We start from the raw sequence: 20,620 nt of genomic DNA, 5'->3' as shown, positions 1-20,620 counted from the left end.
CAAGGGCGGGGCCGGAGTGGGGCCACGGCACCGGGGCGGCACACGGCACGTCAGCCTCCATCTGCTCTGCTTGGCCACAGCCCTACATGGGGAAGGGGCGGCATGGCTCCTGGCAGAGGGTACGTGGTGCCGGCAGGGTGGTACTCCCCAGCTGCGGGGCCAGTGGTGATGGTTAACCCCGGTGCCGGTGCCGTGGCCTCGCAGCCCCGAGGGGAGCGCATGCCACCATGCTCCTGCCACCCCCGCGCCTGCGTGGCCCCCCGGGCACTGTCCCGACGGGAGGAGTGGACCAAGCCCCCCGCAGCCACCCCGAGCCCCCTGCAGCCATGCCTCGCCAGCCCCCGCAGCTGCCTAATCCGGAGCACATTGCTGGCCTTCCCGTTTCCTCCCGGGAAGCCCACGCAGCCCCTGCGATTGTTTTCGGCACAGTGTCCAGGATACGGCCCTGAGCAGGAGGCTGGAGTGGGGCTGGGAGCGGCTGGGCCCCCACCACAAGCTGCAGCCTGGCCCCGGCACCGCCTTGGGAGGATGGCAGCCGGGGACCCCAAGGGAGGGCAGCAGATGCTGGCAGGCAGGGGACAGGGCGGGGGGACATCGCGGGAAGCAGGTCCCCTCACACTCGCCATGGAGCCTGCTCTGGGGACAGAGACCCCCAGCCCATTTCCATGAGGGACATGGGATGGACCCCCGCCTGTCCCTCCGGCTACAGCCCCTGGCAGGGAGCTCTGGGGTGCAGCCCATGAGCCCCGCTTCAGTTTGTCTGTCTGTCTCCCTCCCTCCCCTTTGCTCCGGGCTGCCCCGTCCCCTCTGAGCCAACTCCGGCCCTTCCAGCAGCTCCTCCTGCCCTGAGGCCCCCGGCCGGCTGGGGCGGTTGGGGCGCTGGCAGTGCACGGGCACGGTGGGACGCAGGCGGAGCGTGCGCCGCACAATCACTTCCAGAGCCAGCGCGAGGCCCAGGCGCAGGCACAGCGGCGCTGGCAGCTCCCTCCCCTCCGCCAGCCGGGGACTTTGCTCTCCGGCATCCATCTCGCCGACGGTGCCAGCTCCCTCCGCTGCTCCAGGGCCACATCCAGGCACACCGTGGTGTCCCTGCAGCCCGTCCCACTACCGCAGTCGGTGTCCAGGCCTCCCGGGGCTGCGGTGTCCATTGGCCAGGCACACCAAGGTTTGTCCTTCAGCCTCCGTCACCCCGCGCACGCCCTCGCTTGCGGCCGGGAGCTCCCGCGCGGTGGCCTGGCACGACACTTCCACCCTCCCGATGGCTCGGTTGAGTGGTGCCCTCCCCAGGAACCGGGCTTTGCCGCCTGCCACAGCCGGTAGGCCATCCAGCACAGGGAGAGGCTGCCAGGCACCCCTGGGACTGGTGGTGGTGGTTCGCGTGTCCCTGGCATGTGGGTGTGCTGTGGCCCCCGCCCTGGTGTGCGCACATCCCCGGCGCGAGTGACACCACCGCACTGTCCCCGGGTGGGAGCGGGGCTAGCCTGGCTCCAGCCGGCGCTGCGGCCAGGGGCTGCGTGGTGCGAGTTCAGCACAGCGGGAGGGCATTTGGGAGCACTTTTCTGCATCCCCGTGGGCAGCCAGGCATTGCGCTGGTGTGGCCGTGGCTCCCCGCCGGTGATGCCAGACACCCTGCGAGGGTCCCCCCCAACCCCCAATACCCCTCCTGCCTCTCCAGCCCCTTCCCCGCTGCGGGTTGCGGAGCGGCACGTCCCCTCCTTCCCGGCTCTGCTCGTGGCCCCTCGGCATGACGGCCCCTGGCCCCCCACACACCGGGGCTTGAGCCGGCGAGCGAGCGAGCGAGTGGAGGAAGTGACTCTGCCAGCGAGCCGGGGCGGCCAGGCCGAGCAGGAAGCGCCCGCCGCCACGGGGACGCGGCCGCCAGCGCGGGGAGGAGGCGCCTGCGCAAGGGCGAGTGGCAGCCGGACGGGGGTCTGCGCGCCAGCCGGAGGGGATGCACCATGGTAAGCGTCACACGCACCCCCCCCCCACTGCTGGGCACGCCTGGGGAGGGGGCTCCTGCACCCCATGGGGGAGCGGCCAGCGGCAGCGGCAGCGTGAATCCGGGGAGCCCTGGAAAGCAAAGCTGCCTCCACCACCTGCCGCCCCCGCCCCCGAGCTCCTGCCTCACACCTCGGTGTCCCCTCCCCGGTCCCCTTCGCAGCGGTCGCTGGGGCAGGGAAGGGTGGGCAGCACGGCGGGCACCCCAGCAGCACCGCGAGCACCCCAGCTCACGTCAAGCCTGGCTGGCAGCTCGGCGTTTGCTCCCTGGCACCCTGCCACCGTACGGTGCATCCTGGGACATGTAGTTTGCTGGGGACAGACAGAAGCGTCCCTGCAGCCGGCTCCCCTCCGTGCCACCCTGGCACCGCACCAGCCCCCAGCACCCCGGCCCTCCTGTGCCGTGGGGAGCTGGGAGGGCCGAGGCAGAGGTGGGGGTGAGCGGCGGTGCAGGAAAGGTGCTGGTGGGCTGCCTGCCTCCGCAGCGTGGCCGCGTTTCCTGGCATTGCTGCCGCAGAGACGGGAGGGCCCTGCTCCAGCCCCGGCAGGATGGCAGGCGGGGTTGGGCACGGCTGGGCTGGGACCAAACCCGGGGCCTGTCCCCGATCCCTAGGATGCAGATCCTTGGGATCCTGCAAAGCCCCCAGCGCTCCTGGCTTCTTGCAGAGCCCTTGCTGTGGGTCGGCGCGGGAACGGGGACAGGGAGGCAAGCACAGGGCTCAGGGGTACGCAAGCTTGTGGAAGCGAGCATGGGACACAGGATGCACAAGCTCACGGAGGCGAGCACGGGGCTCAGGGATGTACAAGCTTGCGGAGGCGAGCACGGGGCACAGGAAGCAGGGCCAGGTGCCGCCGCCTCAGCTCCCGGCCCCCGGCGACACTGGGAGGCAGCAGCAGCGGGTGTCTGTCCTTAGGGTGTTCGGCCACCGGTGCTGGGGGAGCAGGGGTGAGGCACCCCACGCCCATGGGCAGCGTACGGGGTCTCCAGGGAGGAACAGTGCCAGTGCTGGTACAGCTCCGCTGGGCCATGCTGGCGAGGGCCTAGCCCCAGGGATGGGGCCCCCAATGCACCAGCATGGGGTGAGCATGTGCCCCCCGGGAGCACAGCCGGGAGGGGAACCGAGCACTCCCCAGCACGGCAGCAGCGGGGCTGACCGGGGCCCGGGCAAGCGGCAGAGGCAGAGCCCACCCTGCCGCGGCTGCGCTGCGCACCCGGCTGTTGCAGTGACGCAGCAGCACTTTCACTCTCCTTCGCCACGGAAACCGCCAGGCCGGGCTGCTCCTCTCGCTCTGACTGCTCCCGCTCCTGCTCCTGCGGCCGCCAGCCCATGCCGTGCCACGCCATGCCGTGCCGTGCGGCTGCCCCAGGGCTGGCGCCATGGCGAGGGACCAGCGATGCCATCCCCAGCCAAGCGGCCTTGCTTGCGCGCTCGGCACCACCGTCTCCTGCGTTCACGTCGGCGCCGTCTGTCACGCGGGCACGCGCTCGGGCCCGGCGTGCCGGTGAGTGCCGGCGCAGACGGTCCTCCCCCGTGTCTCACGCTCACGTACGCTCGCCGCTCTGTCGCTGCACTCGCGAGCCGGGGCCGGCTGCACGTTTCCTGCGGGCACCAGCACCGCCTGTCACACACGCGCACCCGCCTGTCGCACACGTCGGCACTGCCTGTCGCATACGCACACCCGCCTGCGAGTGTTGGCGTTGCCCATCTGACACACGCACGTGTGTGTCACGGGCTCCGGCTGTGCCTGTCACACACTTTCCCACTCTCACACTCACCATGGGCCGCGTTTGCGTGTGTCACGTTTGCACACGCATCTGCGTACAGGGTTGTCACAGGGCCTGGCTCCACCTGTCACCTGTATGCACATGCGCGCAGGTCGTGGTCCCTGGCTCTGCCTGTTGTGCACACACGCACACGTACGAGCACCCGTCACAGGCTGTCCCTGCCGCCATGTACACACACACACGGTTGTCACGCGCCGTGTCCCTTCCTGTCAAAAGTGCATGCCGCAGTGGCTGGCTCTGCCTGTCACACGCACACGTGCATGGCCGTCGTGGGCCCTGAGTCCACCTGTCTTGCACAAGCGCGCGCGCGTGCACACCAGCTGGTCAATGTTCCCGCTGCCGATGGGGATGGGCAGGAGGGAGGGGGTCCCAACGCTGGTCCCGCACCGCAGCGTTGCAGCACAAGCGAGCCAGGCAAGACAGGCAGCTCCAGTGTCCGCTCTGCGCTGGGAGTGTCCTCACCAACATGGGGACTGGGGCAGCTGGGTGACATCCTAGCGTGTCCTTGTCCTGAGGGTATCGTGGCACCATGTTCCAGTCCTGAGGGTGTATGGCCATGTGTCGTGCTGCTGTAGGTGTTGTGGCGTTGTGTCCTGGTCCTGAGGGCTTCATGGTGATGTGTCCTGGTCCTCAGGGTTTCATGGTCATTCATCCGGGTCCTGAAGGTGTCATGGCAGTGTATCCAGGTCCTCATGGTGTCATTTCCCTGTGTCTTGGTCCTCAGGGGGCCATAGCATTGTATCCAGGTCCTCATGGTGTCACCTCCATTTTTCTTGGTCCTGAGGGTGACATGGCATTGTGTCCTGGTCCTTAGACCGTTGTGGCGGTATGTCCTGGTCCTGAAGGTTTCATGGCCGTTTGTCCAGGTTCTGAGGGTGTCATGGCAGCATATCCAGGTCCTCATCGTGTCACGTCCTTGTGTCTTGGTCCTGAGGGTGACATGGCTCCATGTCCTGATCCTCATGGTGTCACCTCCATTTTTCTTGGTCCTGAGCATGACATGGTATTATGTCCTAGTCCTGAAGGTGTCATGGTAGCATATACAGGTCCTCATCGTGTTATGTCCTTGTGTCTTGGTCCTGAGGGTGCCGTGCTGTTGTGTCCTGGCCCTGAGGGCATTCATTGCAGTATGACCTGCTCCTCAGGGTGTCATGGCAGCGAGTCCTGGTCCTGAGTGTGCCATGGAGGTGCGTCTTGGTCCTGAGGGTGTCTTGACCACTTCTCCTGGACCTGAAGCTGCCATGCATTGTGTTCTGGTCCTGAGGGCGCCATGGCCTTGTATTCTGGCCCTGTGAGTGTCATGGCTCTATATCCTGGTTCTCATGGTGTCACCTCCATTTTGTCTTGGTCCTCAGGGTGTCCTGGCAGTTTGTCCTGGTCCTGAAGGTGCCCCAGCATTGTGTCCAGGTCCTCTTGGTATCACATCCTTGTGTCTTGGTCCTGAGGATGCCATGGATGTGTCTTCTGTTTCCTAAGGGTGTCATGGCTTTGTGTCCTGGTCCAGAGGATGTCATGGTAGTGTGTCCTGTTCCTTAGGGTGTCATGGCAGTGTGTTCTGGTCCTGAAGTTGCCATGGCAGTGTATCCAGGTCCTCATGGTGTTGCCTACTTCTGTCCTGCTTCTGTGGGTGTCATGTCCCTCTGTCCAGGTCCTTAGGATGCCATGTCATTGTGTCATGGTCTTGATGGTGTTACAGTAACATTACCTGCTCCTGAGGGTGCCATGGAAGTGTGTCCTTGTCCTAAGATTGCCATGGTAGAGTGTTGTGGTCCTGAAGTTGCCATGGCGTTTTGTCCTGGTCCTGCGGGTGTCATGGTGGAATATCCTGGTCCTCAGGGTGACATAGTTGTGTGTCCTGGTCCTGAGGAGGCCATGGCCCTATGTCCTGGTTTTGGGGGTGTCATGGCAGTGTGTCTTTGTCCTGAAGGTGCCATGGCTGTGTGTCCTCGTCATGAGGATGCCATGCCATTATGTCCTGGTCCTGAGCGTGTCATGGCCATGTGTCCTGGTCCTGCGGATGCCATGGCATGGTGTCCAGGTCCTGAGGGTGCTATGGCAGTTTTTCCTGATCCTAAGGGTTCCGTGGCACCATGTCCTAGTCCTGAGGGTGTCCATGCAGCATGTCCTGGACCTGAGGGTGTCATTGCAACGTGAGCTGCTCCTGAGGGTGCCATGGCAGCAGTCCTGGGGGTACCATGGCACCATGTCCTGGTCCTGAGGGTTTCATGACAGCATGTCCTGGTATTGGGGGTATCATGTCTGTGTGTCTTGGTCCTGAAGGTGTTACAGCACCATGTCGTGGTCCTGAAGGTGTCGTGACCACTTGTGCTAGTCCTGAGAGTGTCATGGCTTTGTATCCTGGACCTGAAGGTGCCATGGCAGTGTGTCCTGGTCCTGAGTGTGTCACGGCAATATGTCGTTGTCCTGGTGGTGTCATGGCAGTGTGTCCTGGTACTGACGATGTCACCGCCATGTCTTTGTCCTAAGCATGCTGTGGCATTGCGTTCTGGTCCTGAATATGTCATGGCCATGTGTCCTTGTCCTGATGGTGTTGTGGCAGCATGTCCTGGTCCTTTTGTCCCATGGCAGTGTGTCTTGGTTCTGACAGTGCCATGGCAGCATGTCCTCATCCTGAGGGTGACACAGCAGTGTGTCCTATTCCAGATGATGTCACTTCTATATATCCTGGTTCTGTGGGTGCTATGGCATTGTGTAGTGGTCCTCATGGTGTCATGGCAGCATGTCCATGTCCTGAGGGTTCCATGGCCACATGTCCTGGGCCTGAGGGTGCCACTGTAGCCCTGTCTCACCCTGGGGCACCCTGCAGGCAGTGGCAGGGCGGCATGCCTGAGGTGCAGGAGGTGAAACTTGGCCTTTTTTGGTGTAATGCGCATTTGTCCCCAGGTTATCACTGGGTCGTGGAGCCGTGACTTTGGGGGTATGGGCTGTGGTCCTGGAGATACCCTTTGCGCTGCGATGGTCTGCAGTGGGGAAGTAGGGTCAGGGCAGGGGGACGGGGATGGGCACTGGATGGAGCTGGCCACCCTGAGGTGGTGCAGGGGCTCCTGCCTTGGGGTCTGGTGGTGGTGGCCAGTGGTGCCGTGGTGGGGTGCGGGCTGGGGGCGCGAGCGGGGCCATGCCCCCCTGCCAGCGCCCATTGCAGCTCCTTTCCCTCTCCTCGGCAGGTGGAAAGCAGTGACACCCCCAAAGACATCGCGGCTGTCCCCAAGTGCCCCCCACCCTGCCCAGAGGCCAGCCCCGCCGAGCCGCTGCCCAACGGGGACGTGGAGGGGGACGGTGCCCAGTGGAAGGGCGCAGAGGAGGGCGGCACGAGCCCTAAGGGCGGGCGCCCCGAGGAGGACGAGACGGAGAGCCTGCCGGACGGCGAGACGGGCCGGGCGCTGGAGAACGGCCGCTGCACCCCCAAGGAGGGCCTGGACGCCCCGGCCGATGAGGGTGAGCTGGCCCCTTCCGACCCCCAGAAGAAACGCGGGAGGAGGAAACTCCTGGAGGCCGCAGAGAAAAGTAAGACCTTAGCGTTGAGGGCTCCCCGCTACGGGGCTGTGGCTCTGCCCGCAGTCCTACCGGCGCCCGCTGCGCCTCTCTGGGGACCCCCGGCCCCCACCACCCTGCCCAGCATGCCATCCCCACGAGGGGTCTGGGCTGCGGTGGCTCCCAGGCTGGAGAACGCTGCTGGAGGAGGAGGAGGAAGGGCTGAGCCCCTCCGTACCAGGCGGGATTTGGGGTGGGGGCAGCAGATCAAAGCGGGGGGCTGCCCTCGCACGCTCGTCCCATCGCGCTGCCCTTTCTGCTGGGCTCCACTCCTCCCAGCAGGACCAGGGCAGGCAGGAGGGGAGGTCGGTCCTCGTCCTGCCAGCGCGGCCAGTGCAGGTGCCCCATGGAGCAGGCATGCCCCTGCCTGCATGCGAGCCTGCCCCAGAGCATGCCTGCCGCCGCCGGTGCTTGTGCCGCTTCGCATGGCAGCCCTGCATGTGCCAGGGGCAGAGCAGTAGATGCATGCATGGTGCGGTCCTGGGGCCACGCTGACGTGGTGCCGAGGAGGTGCCGGCTGTGGTGCCGGTGCTGCTCTGGGCATTGCGCAGAGCGTGCAAGGCAGCGGGCTCAGCGCTGCGCTGAGGATCAGCACCAGGCAGCAGCATGTGCTGGGGATGGACCAGGCTGGAGAGCAGCTCAGCAGAGAAGGCCCTGGGGGTCCCAGTGGACACCAAGCCAAGCGCGAGGCCGCAGCGGGTCCTTGTGCAATGAAGGCAAATGGCATCCTGGGCTGCGTTAGGAGTGTTGCCTGCTGGTTGAGGAGGCCACCCTGGGAGTCCTGGGTCCAGTGCTGGGCTCCCCAGTACAAGAGGGACGTGGACAGACTGGAGAGGGTCCAGTGAGGGGCCACCACGACGCTGAAGGACTGGAGCAACTCTGCTGTGGGGAAAGGCTGAGGGGACTGGGACTGCTCAGCCTGGAGCAGAGCAGGCTCAGGAGGAATGAATCCATGTCTATAAATGCCTGCAGGGAGGGTGCAGAGAGGACGGAGCCAGGCTCTTCCAGTGGTGCCCAGTATCATGACCAGAGGCAACAGGCACAAACCGGACCCTGGGAGGGTCCCTCTGGCCCCCCGGGGCACACTCCTCAGTGTGAGGGTGACACTGGCACAGGCTGCCCAGGGCGGTGGGGGGGGGTCTCTGTCCCTGGAGACTCTGGTCATGGTCCTGGGCAGCGGCTCCGGGTTGCCCAGCCGGGGCAGGGGGCTGGATGGGGGGACCCCAGTGGGGCCCGGCCCCCACCGGTCCGTGGGTGCGTTGTGTCCGTGATCGTGAGTGCAGGTCTGTGTGTGCAGCTTGGGGAGGGCTCCCAGCCCTGCCCTCCCCCGCCTGCTGCAAGACCCACGGCTCCCCTGCAGACCTCAGGATTGTGGACATAAGAGCACCCGCTCCCCGGCTTATGCCAGCCCCATGTGCTGCCCAGCTGTGCCCATGCTCCTGGGCAGGGTCGAGGTGCCACGGTGCAGTGGGCACAGCACACTGGTGTGCTGCTTGCCAGGGCCCCCGCGGGGACCAGGCTTCTCAGGGCCGCGCGGTGTCTGTTGCTGGCTCCTGGCCCCAGCAGAGCTGCCACTCACCGGGGACAGGCTTTCCCCCACCTCCTCAGCACCTTCCCTGCCTGCGGCTGCTCACAGGCAGGAGCAGCTCTGCTCTCTGCAGCCGGAGAGGGATGCCTGGCTCCGGCACAGGCCGTGGGGGAGCCCAGCACTGGCCCCAGCTGCCCCCCCCGGGCACACACCGGCCTGTGGCCCCGCTGCCACCGTCCCTCTTGGCCAGGAGGTGCCAGGCGGTGGGATGGGGCAGCTTGGACCAGCCATGATGGGGGGCTGTGCTCTCCCCACAGCAGGGCACAGACAGCTGGCAGCAGAGGGGGCACGGAGCTGGGGTGTCACAGCACTGGCACCGTGGGGCATTGCAGAGCAGAAACGGGGTGAGAATGAGTTGGGGGTCAGGCTCTGGCTCTTGGGGGCTTCTCGACCCAGATGAGCACAGAGACTTACTGCCAGCCATGCTGGCCCAGGGATGGAGACAAGCAAGGAAAGGGTGGGATGGAGCAGGGAGAGGCAAAGCTGGGTTGAAGCTGGGAGAGGCAGGGCTGGGATGGAGACGGATGAGGCAGGGCTTGGATGGAGATGGATGAGGCAGGGCTGGGGATGGAGACAAGCAATGCAGATGCTACTGCAGTCACGAGGCACAGAGCAGGCAGCTGAGGGAGCGGAGAAGCCGTAGCTGGCAGCGCGGTACAGATGGTCGGGAGAGCTTGCTGGGCTGGGCATGCCGTGGTCAGACGTGGGTCATGGTGCAGCCCCAGCGCCAGGCTGGCCGTGGCGGCCGAGGGGAGCTGGACCAGATGGGCTGAGCCAGGGTGGGTCAGCGCAGCACGCCCTGACGGCGGGACCGGTGTGGAGTGGGGAGAAGACAGCCCTGGGGGTGCCCTGCTACCGGCTCCCATGCACAGCAGAGCTCCGCATTCAGAGGCCGGCAGCAGCAGGCACAGGCACGAGCACGAGCACGGTGCCTTGAGCACGGTGCGTGAACGTGGGTACCATTAATGTGGGTGCCGTGAGCAGGTCAGGCTTCACCTTCCAGCCTCAGGCTGGTGTTCAGCCCTTTCCCCATGGCATTACAGAGCCCATCCTCTCGCAGCGTGACCTGCCCACGGGGCCCCTGTGCATGGTGCTCATCCTCCTGCTCTTCTCACCGCGCGGGGAGAGCAGCAGCTGCCTGTATTCCTGCCAGGCAGGCGCTTTCTGATCATCCAGAGGCTCTTCCCTGCCCTCCCTTCTCTGGCGCTTTCCTGCAAACACAGCCAGTGTCCAGCGCTGCTCCAAGGCTCCTCCACCAGCCTCAGGGCGAGTCCCCGGGTGACAGTGTCGAAGTGGTACCTGGTGGTACCCAGAGACTGTCTGGGGGAGCCATGAGAGCCACCGGGAGCTCGCTCCCTTCCCTAGACGCCATTTCCAGCACTTCAGCCATGTCTGCGCTAAGGTTAGCAGCGGCATTGTCACCTTCCAGCGACAGGCTTGGCTCCTGCCAGATCCTCCTCCGCTCCTTGGTCCTTCAGCTCCTCCTGCCTCGTGCCCAGCTGGCCAGAGGGCTCTCCCGGGCATCCTTCACCCCCTCATCCAGCGCTCCTGCCTCCCTCACTGCTTCCTTCTCCTCCCACGCTGGCTTTTCACCTCACACTGCCCCTCTGACCCGGCGTGGGGCCCACGACCTGCTCTTCCAGCGCTGCCCAAGCACAACTTACCAGCCACTCCATCAGCTCTGCACCCCTTCGCTGTCCCCCCAAGTCCCATCCCTGCCAAAATCCCCAGTGGAGGAAGGTCTCGGGCAGGATCCTGTCGTCAGTCGGTAACTGCATCCTGGCCCGTCGGTGCAGCGGGCCGGCAGAGAGCATGCGGTACAGCACTGCTGTGGGGTGCTGGGATGGGCAGGAGCTGAGGCCGGGGTCTTTGCCGAGCCGCATCCGTGCCAGGCATGTGTGGGATAGCGGGGCCACTGCAGCCTGTCGCAGGAAGGCGCTGCGGCAGCCCTGGCACCAGTTGTGGCCCGGTGCTGGGCTCTGCACCGCCCAGCCATGCAGCAAGCAGGGCGGCAGAGGGGTGGGGGGACACAGGCTGCATGTCCCCAGTTTGTTCGGTGCCTCCAGTTTGGCCAGTTCCAGTGCCTGGGTTGCTGGACCCAGTGACAGAGGGGACGAGCATCTCAGAACAGGCCAGGTCCCCTCTCCTGTGCCTCAGTTTCCCCAAGTGAGATCCCGGTGCCTGTGGGCAGGACTGGGAGGACAGGTTGCCCAGGCACCCCCAGGGCATGCACACACTCCTACCCTCAGTATGGAGCCAGAAAGCTCGTGTCCCCAGTGTCCCTTGCTGTCTGCCAGCACTCGGAGCAGGGCTCTTGGCTGCTCTCCTGCTCGGGCCTCACTGCTTCTGGGGTGGGGGCTGGCTGCCATGGAGGGGTCTGGTCCCCATGTGCTGGCTGCGAGGGACTGTCTGGGTGTCACGTGGGGCTGGGTGGGCGTCCGGGGGGGCCGTGGCTGCGGCACAGCCCCAGGACCTGGGGGACATTGCAGCAAAACAGGGCGCATGTTCAGCCGGCAAGGGGGCACCGGGGGTCCCAGCTGAGCCCCTCCCCTGCAGCCCAGGTCTGTGCCGGGCCGGCCAGCACCCAGTAGCCAGGGCAAAGCGCGGAGGGATGCTGGCGCCCAGGATGGAGGTCCCCTTCCCGGCACAGGGACCCACCGGCCCCAGCGGTGCCCATGACGAGGCATGGGTGGGTGGGTGCCCCCACACGTGCCCGCCGGCACACCCCATGCTCTGGCCCGGCTGCCCCCGCTTGGCCCCAGCCCCCAGCAGCTCAGGGTGCGCGGAGGTTTGCAACCCCAGAAACGGTCGGTGTTATTTTTATCCACTTTCCTGGCAGCGGCTCGGCGCGTACCTGCAGCGTGCGAGATGTGCCGATAGCACAGGAAGCCAGCGGGGTTCCGCGCGCTTCCCCTGCCTGCTCCAGCCCCAGCGGGGGCTGCTCCCCCAGACCCCCCAGCTGGGGTGCGGGGAGGGGGCGCGGAAGCAGCCAGCTCACATCCCAGCAGCCGGCGTCCCCCGGGGAGCACGGCCCAGGCCTCGCACAGCGGCGATGGGTGCCCTTCCCCGGCCCAAAGCCGGCCCCCAGCCGGGCTGGGGGGTCCCAGGTGGGCTCCCTTCTCCCCTGCGGGGGCCCAGGTGCCCTGCCCCATAGCACCGAGCTGATCCCCCCCAGCTGATGGCTCCTCTCTGTTCTGTGTGCAGGCAAGGAAGAGAAGGAAGAAAACAACTTCGACACCCTGAAAATGGAGGCAAGTATGTCCCGGGGCCAGGTTCCCACTGGGGGCTGCACCGAGGCACCTGCAGGAGACGGGTATGGCCCTGCAGCCCACCGGTCAGCACGGTGCTCCCCATGCCTGCGGGAACCGGCACCCTCCGGTCCCTTGGTGCCAGCAGCCATGGGGGAGCTGCAAGGGGGGGGGTCCCAGCGGGATGGGGGTCGAAAAAAAAAGACCCTGCACCCCGACACAGCCGGGTTCCGGGCAGCACTTGCTTCTGTGCTGGGGACCAGACGACACCGAGCTGTGGCCAGGCTGGTGAACCCCCCTCCATCCAGCCCATGGGACAGCCCAGGCTGACTCCACGCCTCCCCCAGGTGCCCAGGCAGAGCATGTCAGCCTGGGGCAGATCCATGCCCGGGACGGTGCCGACAGCACCCGCCAAGGTGCAGCCAGCCACGGCATGATGCCCAGTCCTGGTGCAGATGTGGGCCAGAGCATGTATGCATTTGCACACGTGTGTGCACCCATGCAGGCAGTGTCCCCCGTGCCCGTCTCCCCTGGCCAGTCCCAGCATGTGCAAGCGGGGTGCCCACCTCCAGCCCCCCCGAGCAGCTCCGCTCTGTCCCCCGTCCTCCCCTCTGCCCCCAAGAGCCCTGCCTGTCCCAGGCCACGGCTCCCGCCATGATGCCGTTCCTGGTGCCCGCGGCAGCGCTGGAGCTGTGGCCTTCAGCCTCCCCTCTCTTCCTCCGGCGGCAGGGCTCCCGCGGGCGGCTGCGTGGCGGGCTGGGCTGGGAGTCGAGCCTGCGGCAGCGGCCCATGCAGCGGCACACCTTCCAGGCCGGAGACCCCTACTACATCAGCAAGAGGAAGCGGGACGAGTGGCTGGCCCGTTGGAAGAGGGAGGTAAGGAGCTGGATGCCACTGGAGTGAGCAGGGAGGGGGGACACCACAGCGTGGCGGTGATGCCAGGACAGGGCGGGCTGCGTGGTGCTGCTTGGTTCTAGCACCCCAAGCCCCACAGTGTCTAGCTGTCTCAAAGGCTCCCACAGCGAATTGCAGCATCGCTAACGACAGCAGGCAGAGCTCCAGCAAAATGGCACGCGCAGAGCACTCCGCCGGTCGCCGGCAGTGCCAGGGTGACCGGCTGCATGAGGGGTGGTCAGCACAGGGTGGGGGCGTAGGCGGGCAGCCCCCCCCCGCGGGGCACCCTGGCTTGTGCCGTGCCATGCCGTGGGGCTGGCAGCGGAGCGGGCACTCCCCGTGGGACCGCTGCGGCAGTGCCGCTGCCCTGCCTGCACCCAGTATTTGCACCGTGGCAGGCAGCTTCACTTCTCATGCCTGTGCCCCCTGCCGGGGGCCACCATAAGCCAGGGACCAGGGGCCCAGTGTGCGCAGCCACCAGTGCAGGGAGCCTGCCGGTGCAGGCGGCATGGGGCCCTTCCGTGGCATGTGCCGAGGGATGTGCCGTTCCTGTCGGTTTCCCAGGGAACCAGCGCGCGCCGTGACGCAGCCGAAATCAGCCAAGCCGAGGGCAGCGGCGGGAGGCTGAGGGGCGGCGGGAGCCCCGGCTGTGGCGCAGGCGCAGGGCTGCGGGCAGGCCATGGTGCCAACAGCCACTCAGGGGGGTCCTGTGGGGCAGGGGCTCTGCGGGCGCCCCGGTGGTCCCGTCCCCACTGGCATCCCCACCGACATCCCCACCGCTCCCGCCTCGCCCTGTTCTCCGCGTCGTCCCCCGATGCCAGCGAGTCTCCCTGGCAACAGGTCCCCTCGCGCCACCGCCACCCCCCCAGCACTATTTATAGCCCCGCGCTGCCGAGCGCCGTCATGCTGGCACCATGCAGGGGCAGGGGGAGGCTGGCACGGCCGGAGCATCCCACAGGGCATTGGCTGGCACAGCCAGGCCATCCCCATAGGGCACAGGGCATGGCTGTCACGGCCGGGGTGGCTGTGCCAGTGGATTTCGTGGATCGGCTCCTCCCGGGGTGGTCGGCATGGGCACAGGGGGTCCCGCCACCCTGGGAGGGGCTGGCAGCCAGGGATGGGGGGGAGTCACAGCTGCACCCAGGGTCTGCGTGCGGCTGCTGCCCACGGGCAGAGGTTTAGCCAGGCACAGGGTGGGCTGGTGGAGCCGGCGGGTGTCCTGGGGGGTGTCCTGGCCGGGGTGGGCACCCCCGGGCACAGGTGGGCTGCATGCCTGGAGTTGGGGTTTGCCAAGCGCGTGGTCATGGTCATGGTTTGCTTCCCCTGCCCGGCATGGGGGGCACCAGCGATGCAGGCGTTTGCCTGCAGCCACAGAGCTGCGCAGCCCCGGTGCGGCCGCACTCTGGCCACCAGCAGCACTGCAGCTGCTGCCAGCAGTGCCACGGACAGACCCCTGCACCATGGGCTCTGGCCATGGGCCAGCGGTGGCTACCCCGGTGGTGCCCAGCCTCGCAACCCCCCACTCCTGCCTGCGTTGCGTGCCGGCCAGTGCAGGCAGCTGCCGGCCATGCTGTGTCGTGCCAAGCATGCGGGGCAAACCGCAGCTCGGCACAGCCGGGGAGGTTGGTAGTTGCAGCTGCCGAGTAACAATTTTCCAACACATGGTTCACTCGCCAAAACAAATGCAGATTCAGGTCAGCCAGAATCGCTCGTCAGCCAAAAATAATTGGGAAAAAATGCTAAAAAAAATCAAAATACTTCTTTTGAGGAGTCTCTCATTCTCAAACAATGCTGAATTTAGCCGCGTTTAATTCTTTTATTTTTCTAATAAGAATAAGTGTTTTCTTTTCATTACGGGGAGAAAGCCTGAAATGTTTTCAGGCTGGATCGGCCTTTTGCCCCCGATCTCAGCTGACAACCGCCTGCGAGCTGCACACCCAGCACCAATTGTCACTTGCTGGTGGTGTCAGCGATGAGGTCCCCGGGGATGGGGGACGGGACATGCCACCCACAGCCCATGTGGCTCCATCACAGGGGGGATCCTTGACCTTGCCCCCTGCTCCGGTGAGCTTCCCGTGCTGGACGCAGTGCTGGCCGTGCTCCCATACAGCACTGGCCGTGCCCCGAAGGGGTTTGCTCCTTTGGGGGTGCTGAGGACCCAGAGGGCTGGGGGACAGAACCCCTTCCCAGGAAGGGGCCCCCACGGCACAGCCCCCCATGCCTGGCAAACCTGCCTGGCGCCAGCACCAGCCCTGCCTTGTCTCGCCAAACTGGAGCCCTTCAGCACCGGCTATTTCCTTTGCGGAGGTCCCCAAACCTGTAATCAGTCACCTCTGGGGTGTATTTTTAGCGAGTGTAGCAGGCTGGTGGCATCCCATCGGCCAGGCATGGCCGCTCCTCATCCCGGGACGGTGCTGGGGCTTCCCCCACCATGTGGCAAGCACAGACCCGTGCCCGCCACGGCAGGGACACCCACTGCCCGTGCACCAGCACGCCAGTGCTGTTTTGGGGGGGGGGCAGAGGCTGCCTGGCAAGGTCCCAGCAGCTTGGCTGGGGTCACCAGCCCTGCTGCAGCGGGGACAGGGGCAGCCTGGCCCCCTCCAGCCTTCCCTCCTCTTCCTCACCCCGCATAGCCTCTGAGGGCCATCACTGCCGCTCGCCAGCCCCAGGGCTGCAGCCGGAGGAGTAACGTACAGGTCTAGGTGCTGGCCCTTGCCCATCCCTGCTAGGACACCCTCAGCTGGGCCCTGGTGTCGGCTGTGCACACCTAACCCTGTGCCAGCCGTGGGGCAGGGCTGGGGATGGGGCAGGGGCAGAGGATGGAGATGGGATGAAGATAGATATGGGAATGGGATGGGGATGAGGCAGGGACAGGAGATGGAAATGGAGATGAGGACCGGGATGGGATGGGGCAGGGACAATGGATGGAGATGGGGATGGGATGAAGATGAAGATGGGGATGGGGCAAGGACAGGGAATGGGGATGGAGATGAGGATGGGGGTGGGGACAAGGGTGGAGCAGGGGCAAGGACAGGGAGTAGGGATGGAGATGGGGGTGGGGATGAGGATGGAGCAGGGGATGGAGGTGAGGTGGGAATGAGGATGGGGATGGGGCAGGGGATGGGGGTGGAGGTATGGCAGGAACAGGAACGGGGCAGGGGCTGGGCAGAGCTGCCTGTGGCCCAAGGGCAGGAGAGCTGGCGGTTGGGTTGATTGTCTGGATGGAGATCCAGCTTATCTCTGTTTTAACGACCGGTGGATGGGAGATTTCCTGCCTCTCGCTGGACTCTTGCCTCTCCCCGAGGACAAAGCAGAAGCACCCCCCCCAGCGGGAATCTCCTCTGGCCAGGGGTGATTGGTGTCCAGATCATTTTATTCCAGGTCCCCAAAGCAGCTTTGTTGCTCTGGCACGGCCAAGAGGTGGTGGAGGGGACAGGGTGCCCGTGGGCTGCGACACCCCACTGTGATGCCGAGGGGCCGGTGCTGCTCACCTCCTGGTGTTTGGGATCCCAAGGGGCCTCCCTTGGGCGAGGCGGTTTGGCCGAGGTACCATCCCGTCGGCCCCGGCACCCCTTGGGCAGGATGGGGTGTTCGCAGGGCAGGAGGGGTCTGCCTCCATCCCCCCTCCCAGCCCCACAGCCCTCCCACCTGGGGGGCAGCCCCATGCCTGGGGGTGACAGCCATCCACCCCTTTGTCTCTCTACTCTGCAACACAAAAGGGTCCTGGAGCTCAGGAGCCACCACTCCGCAGGACACTGCCTGCCCGGGGACCCTCGGGGACCGCCCCCTGCCCCAGGGCTGGCAGGGAGGGCAGTGGGGGCAGCGGTGCCTGCCGGGGTGCTGGCACGGTCTGTCCTGGGGTGCCGGACACCCCAAGCATGTCCCACTGCAGCCCGGGGCTGCAACTGCAGCTCCCACCTGGGCTCCTTGCTCTGCTTGGCATCGGTGAAAAACTCCCTCCCTAAAACACTCCACCATGCCAGGAGGGCAACACTGGCACCCTGCAGCTCGGTCCTGCGCCCTGCAGCCTGGGTGCTGCAGAAGGGCTCGAGCCAGCACCCCGCAGCACCCTGCCTGAGCCCCCGAGCAGCTCGGTGCCCAGCCTCCCACCCGGGGGTCCCACGGGGCCCTGACCCTGCCTGCCGCCAGCTATGGGGAAGGAGAGGGGACATGGTGGAGCCCACGGGTGACAGGCTGCTGCCAGGGCAGCTGGTGCTGCCGCCTCGTCCTCATGACACCAGCAAAGCCCCTGCGGCTGCAGCCGGCCGTGCCGCCTGCCCGGCCTTTGTCCTGCCCACCACTGAAGACATCTCATGGGGCATCTGGCTGCTGGGGGGGTGTCTGAGTGCTCAGGGCTGTGCCTTGGGGGGTCCGGAGTGGGGGGAACCTGCTTTGGGGTGCGTCGGCTCTCGTGTGTTGGGACATCTGGCTCTTCAGGGACATGCGTGGCACATCCCGCTGTTGCGGAATGTGCCGTGGGGCAGGCAGTCAGTAGGGGATGTATTTTGGGGTGTCCAGCTCTCCACGTGGCTGCAGCTCCTCTATGGGGCCAGGGGTGACGAGGACAGTACCTGCCCCCCCGAATGCCTCGGCAGCCGCTGGCAGGGGCAGCCTGTCCCGGTGAGCCCACCATCCTGGTGTCGGTCTGCCATGGCTCCAGACTCGGGGTGCCACTGGGGCTGCAGGCTGGCCTGAACTGGGACAGCTGAGTCCAGACCAGGCCAGTACTAGTGTCGGTGTGTGTGGACGGGCTGAACATCACCACTGGGTGATGTGCCAGACCACTGCTGTGTGGGTCTGGGTTGAACTGGGTGATGGGGTCCCAGACCAGTGCCATGTTGGTGTGTGCCAATGGGCTGAACTGGGTGATGGGGTCCCAGACCAGTGCCGTGTGTGTCTGGGCTGAACTAGGCAATGGGGTCCCAGACCAGTGCCATGTGTCTGGCCTGAATTGGGTGATGGGGTCCCGGAGCAGTGCCATGTCAGTGTGTGCCAATGGATGAACTGGATGACGGTCCCAGATCAGTGCCGCGTCAGTGTGTGCCAATGGGTGAACAGGGTGGTGGGGTCCCAGACCACTGCTGTGTGTGTCTGGGCTGAACTGGGCGATGTGGTCCCAGATCAGTGCCTCATCGGTGTGTGCCTATGGATGAACTGGTTGATGGAGTCCCAGCCCAGTGCTGTGTGTGTCTGGGCTGAACTGGGTGATGGGGTCCCGGAGCAGTGCCATGTCAGTGTGTGCCAATGGGTGAACTGGGTGACGTGTTGCCAGACCAGTGCTGCGTCGGTGTGTGCCAATGGGTGAACTGGGCGATGGGGTCCCAGACCAGTGCCATGTGTCTGGCCTGAACTGTGTGATGGGGTCCCAGACCAGTGCCGCATCGGTGTGTGCCAATGGATGAACTGGGTGACGGTCCCGGAGCAGTGCCATGTCAGTGTGTGCCAATGGATGAACTGGGTGACGGTCCCGGAGCAGTGCCATGTCAGTGTGTGCCAATGGATGAACTGGGTGACGGTCCCAGACCAGTGCCGCGTCGGTGTGTGCCAATGGGTGAACAGGGTGGTGGGGTCCCAGACCACTGCTGTGTGTGTCTGGGCTGAACTGGGTGATGGGGTCCCAGACCAGTGCCGCATCGGTGTGTGCCAATGGGTGAACTGGGTGACATGTTGCCAGACCAGTGCCGCGTCGGTGTGTACCAATGGGTGAACTGGGTGATGGGGTCCCGGAGCAGTGCCATGTCAGTGTGTGCCAATGGATGAACTGGGTGACAGTCCCAGACCAGTGCCGTGTTGGTGTGTGCCAATGGATGAACTGGTTGATGGAGTCCCAGCCCAGTGCTGTGTGTGTCTGGGCTGAACTGGGTGATGGGGTCCCAGATCAGTGCCATGTTGGTCGGTGTGTGCCAGTGGGTGAACTGGGTGACGTGTTGCCAGACCAGTGCCGCGTCGGTGTGTGCCAATGGGTGAACTGGGCGACGGGGTCCCAGACCAGTGCCGTGTGTGTCTGGGCTGAACTGGGCAATGGGGTTCCAGACCAGCATCCGCACCGGGCTGAACTGGCGCAGCGGGGCCGGTGCCACCCCGTAGCAGCCAGCCAGTCCCCAGCTGGTCTGCCACTGGGGCGAACTGGGCCGGCGGGGGTAGGGTGTGGGGGGGCCGGCAGGGCCGGAGCCCCCCGGGCGGATTCCTGCCGTGCCGGGGCGAGGCCCCCCGGGGCGCCGCCGCCCCCCGCCCCGTCCCGCCGCTCTGCAGTACAAAGGGGCCGGGGGGGGGTGCCGCGGCCCCCGGACAAAAGGCGGCGCGGAGCGGCCCCGCGGCGGGGAAGGCCGCCCCAGCCCAGCCCGGACGGGATCGCTGCCGCCGGGCCGGTGAGTACCGAGCGGGCCCGGCCGGGTGAGCGTGGAGCAACGCCCCCGGCCCCAGCCCAGCCCGCTGCTGCCCCCCGACCGCGGGTCCGGGCCTGGGGAGCGGAGGAAGGTGCCGGGGTGGCCGGGGAGCCGAGCCCGGGACTGCACGGGACCGGACCGCGGGGAGCCACCGGAGCCGAGCCGAGCGGGAGCGGGCCACGGTGAGAGAGCCGAGCGGGACCGAGCCGAGCCGAGTGAGTCGCCGAGGGGGCCGAGCCGAGCCGAGTGAGTCGCCGAGCCGAGCCGAGCCGAGCGAGTCGCCGAGCGGAGCCGAGCTGGGCCGAGGCGCGGGCGGGGGGGGCCGAGCCGGGCTGTCCCCTCGGCGCCGCGCGGCCCCTCCCCGCCGCAGCCAACCAGCCGGGCCGGGAGGCACCATGTGACCCGGGGATCCCAGACAAAGAACCGCCGGCCCTGCCCCCGCGGCCCGGACCGGACCGGCTCGGCTCGGCTCGACCCGGCTCGGCTCGGCTCGGCTCAGTCCGGCTCGGCTCAGCTCGACCCGGCTCGGCTCAGTCCGGCTCGGCTCGGCTCAGTCCGGCCCGGCTTGGCTCGGCTCAGTTCGGCTCGGCTCGGCTCGGCTCGGTCCGGCCCGCCGCGGCGCCCAGCCCGCATGGGTAGGTGGCCACCGCGGGGAGGACGGCCCGGCCCGGCCCGGCTCGGCTCGGCTGAGCCCGGCGCTTCCCTGCACCGCTGGGTTTAGTGGCCCGGCCCGGCCCGACCCGGCCAGCGCAGTTCAGCACGCTCGGCCCGGGGACAGCGGGTGCCCGGGCAGGGGAGGGCCGCGGGACCGGGGGGGAGGGGGTGGTCCGAGGTGGGGGGTACCGGGCGACCTGGAGAAGGGTGACACGGGTCCGGGGGGTGCTGGGTGTCCCGGGATGGGTGCAGCGGGTGACCCGGTGCTGCGCCCCGGGACGGAGGTGGAGGGTGCTGGGGGGGCGGGGTGTGCTCTGGGAATGGAGCTGCACCGCCGGGGCAGGCGCTTTGGGGGGGGGGGGCAGGAGGGACCGGGAGGGCTCCAGGGCAGAGAGGAGCCGGGGGCGAGGGGACATGGACAAGCCCTGGGGGGCTGTGCCCTCAGGGAGGGGAAGGGGTCGAGGGCAGGCCAGAACAGGGGACCTGGCATGGCAGCAAGGCTGGGCAGGGGGGA

The 20,620-nt window shown here is 66.7% G+C and overlaps 1 protein-coding gene across 2 annotated transcripts in view; it reads left to right on the top strand.

The window, feature by feature from the left end:
- Positions 1-20,620, top strand: part of DNMT3A (DNA methyltransferase 3 alpha) — a 47,753-nt gene that overhangs the window by 16,460 nt on the left and 10,673 nt on the right. Inside the window, exons 4-6 of one of the 2 annotated variants that reach the window (XM_069805387.1) lie at positions 6,970-7,240; positions 12,129-12,175; positions 12,902-13,048. In XM_069805387.1, coding sequence (XP_069661488.1) covers positions 6,970-7,240; positions 12,129-12,175; positions 12,902-13,048 — 465 coding nt within the window. Of the gene's footprint in view, positions 1-6,969; positions 7,310-12,128; positions 12,176-12,901; positions 13,049-20,620 lie in introns of both variants that reach the window. The other variant, XM_069805386.1, reaches the window with a different exon arrangement.

The sequence above is a fragment of the Haliaeetus albicilla genome, chromosome 18 (assembly GCF_947461875.1).
Source record: "Haliaeetus albicilla chromosome 18, bHalAlb1.1, whole genome shotgun sequence".
Classification (NCBI taxonomy): Eukaryota; Metazoa; Chordata; class Aves; order Accipitriformes; family Accipitridae; genus Haliaeetus; species Haliaeetus albicilla.
Note: the sequence above shows the minus strand (reverse complement) of the source record. Positions and strands in the feature narration are given on the sequence as shown.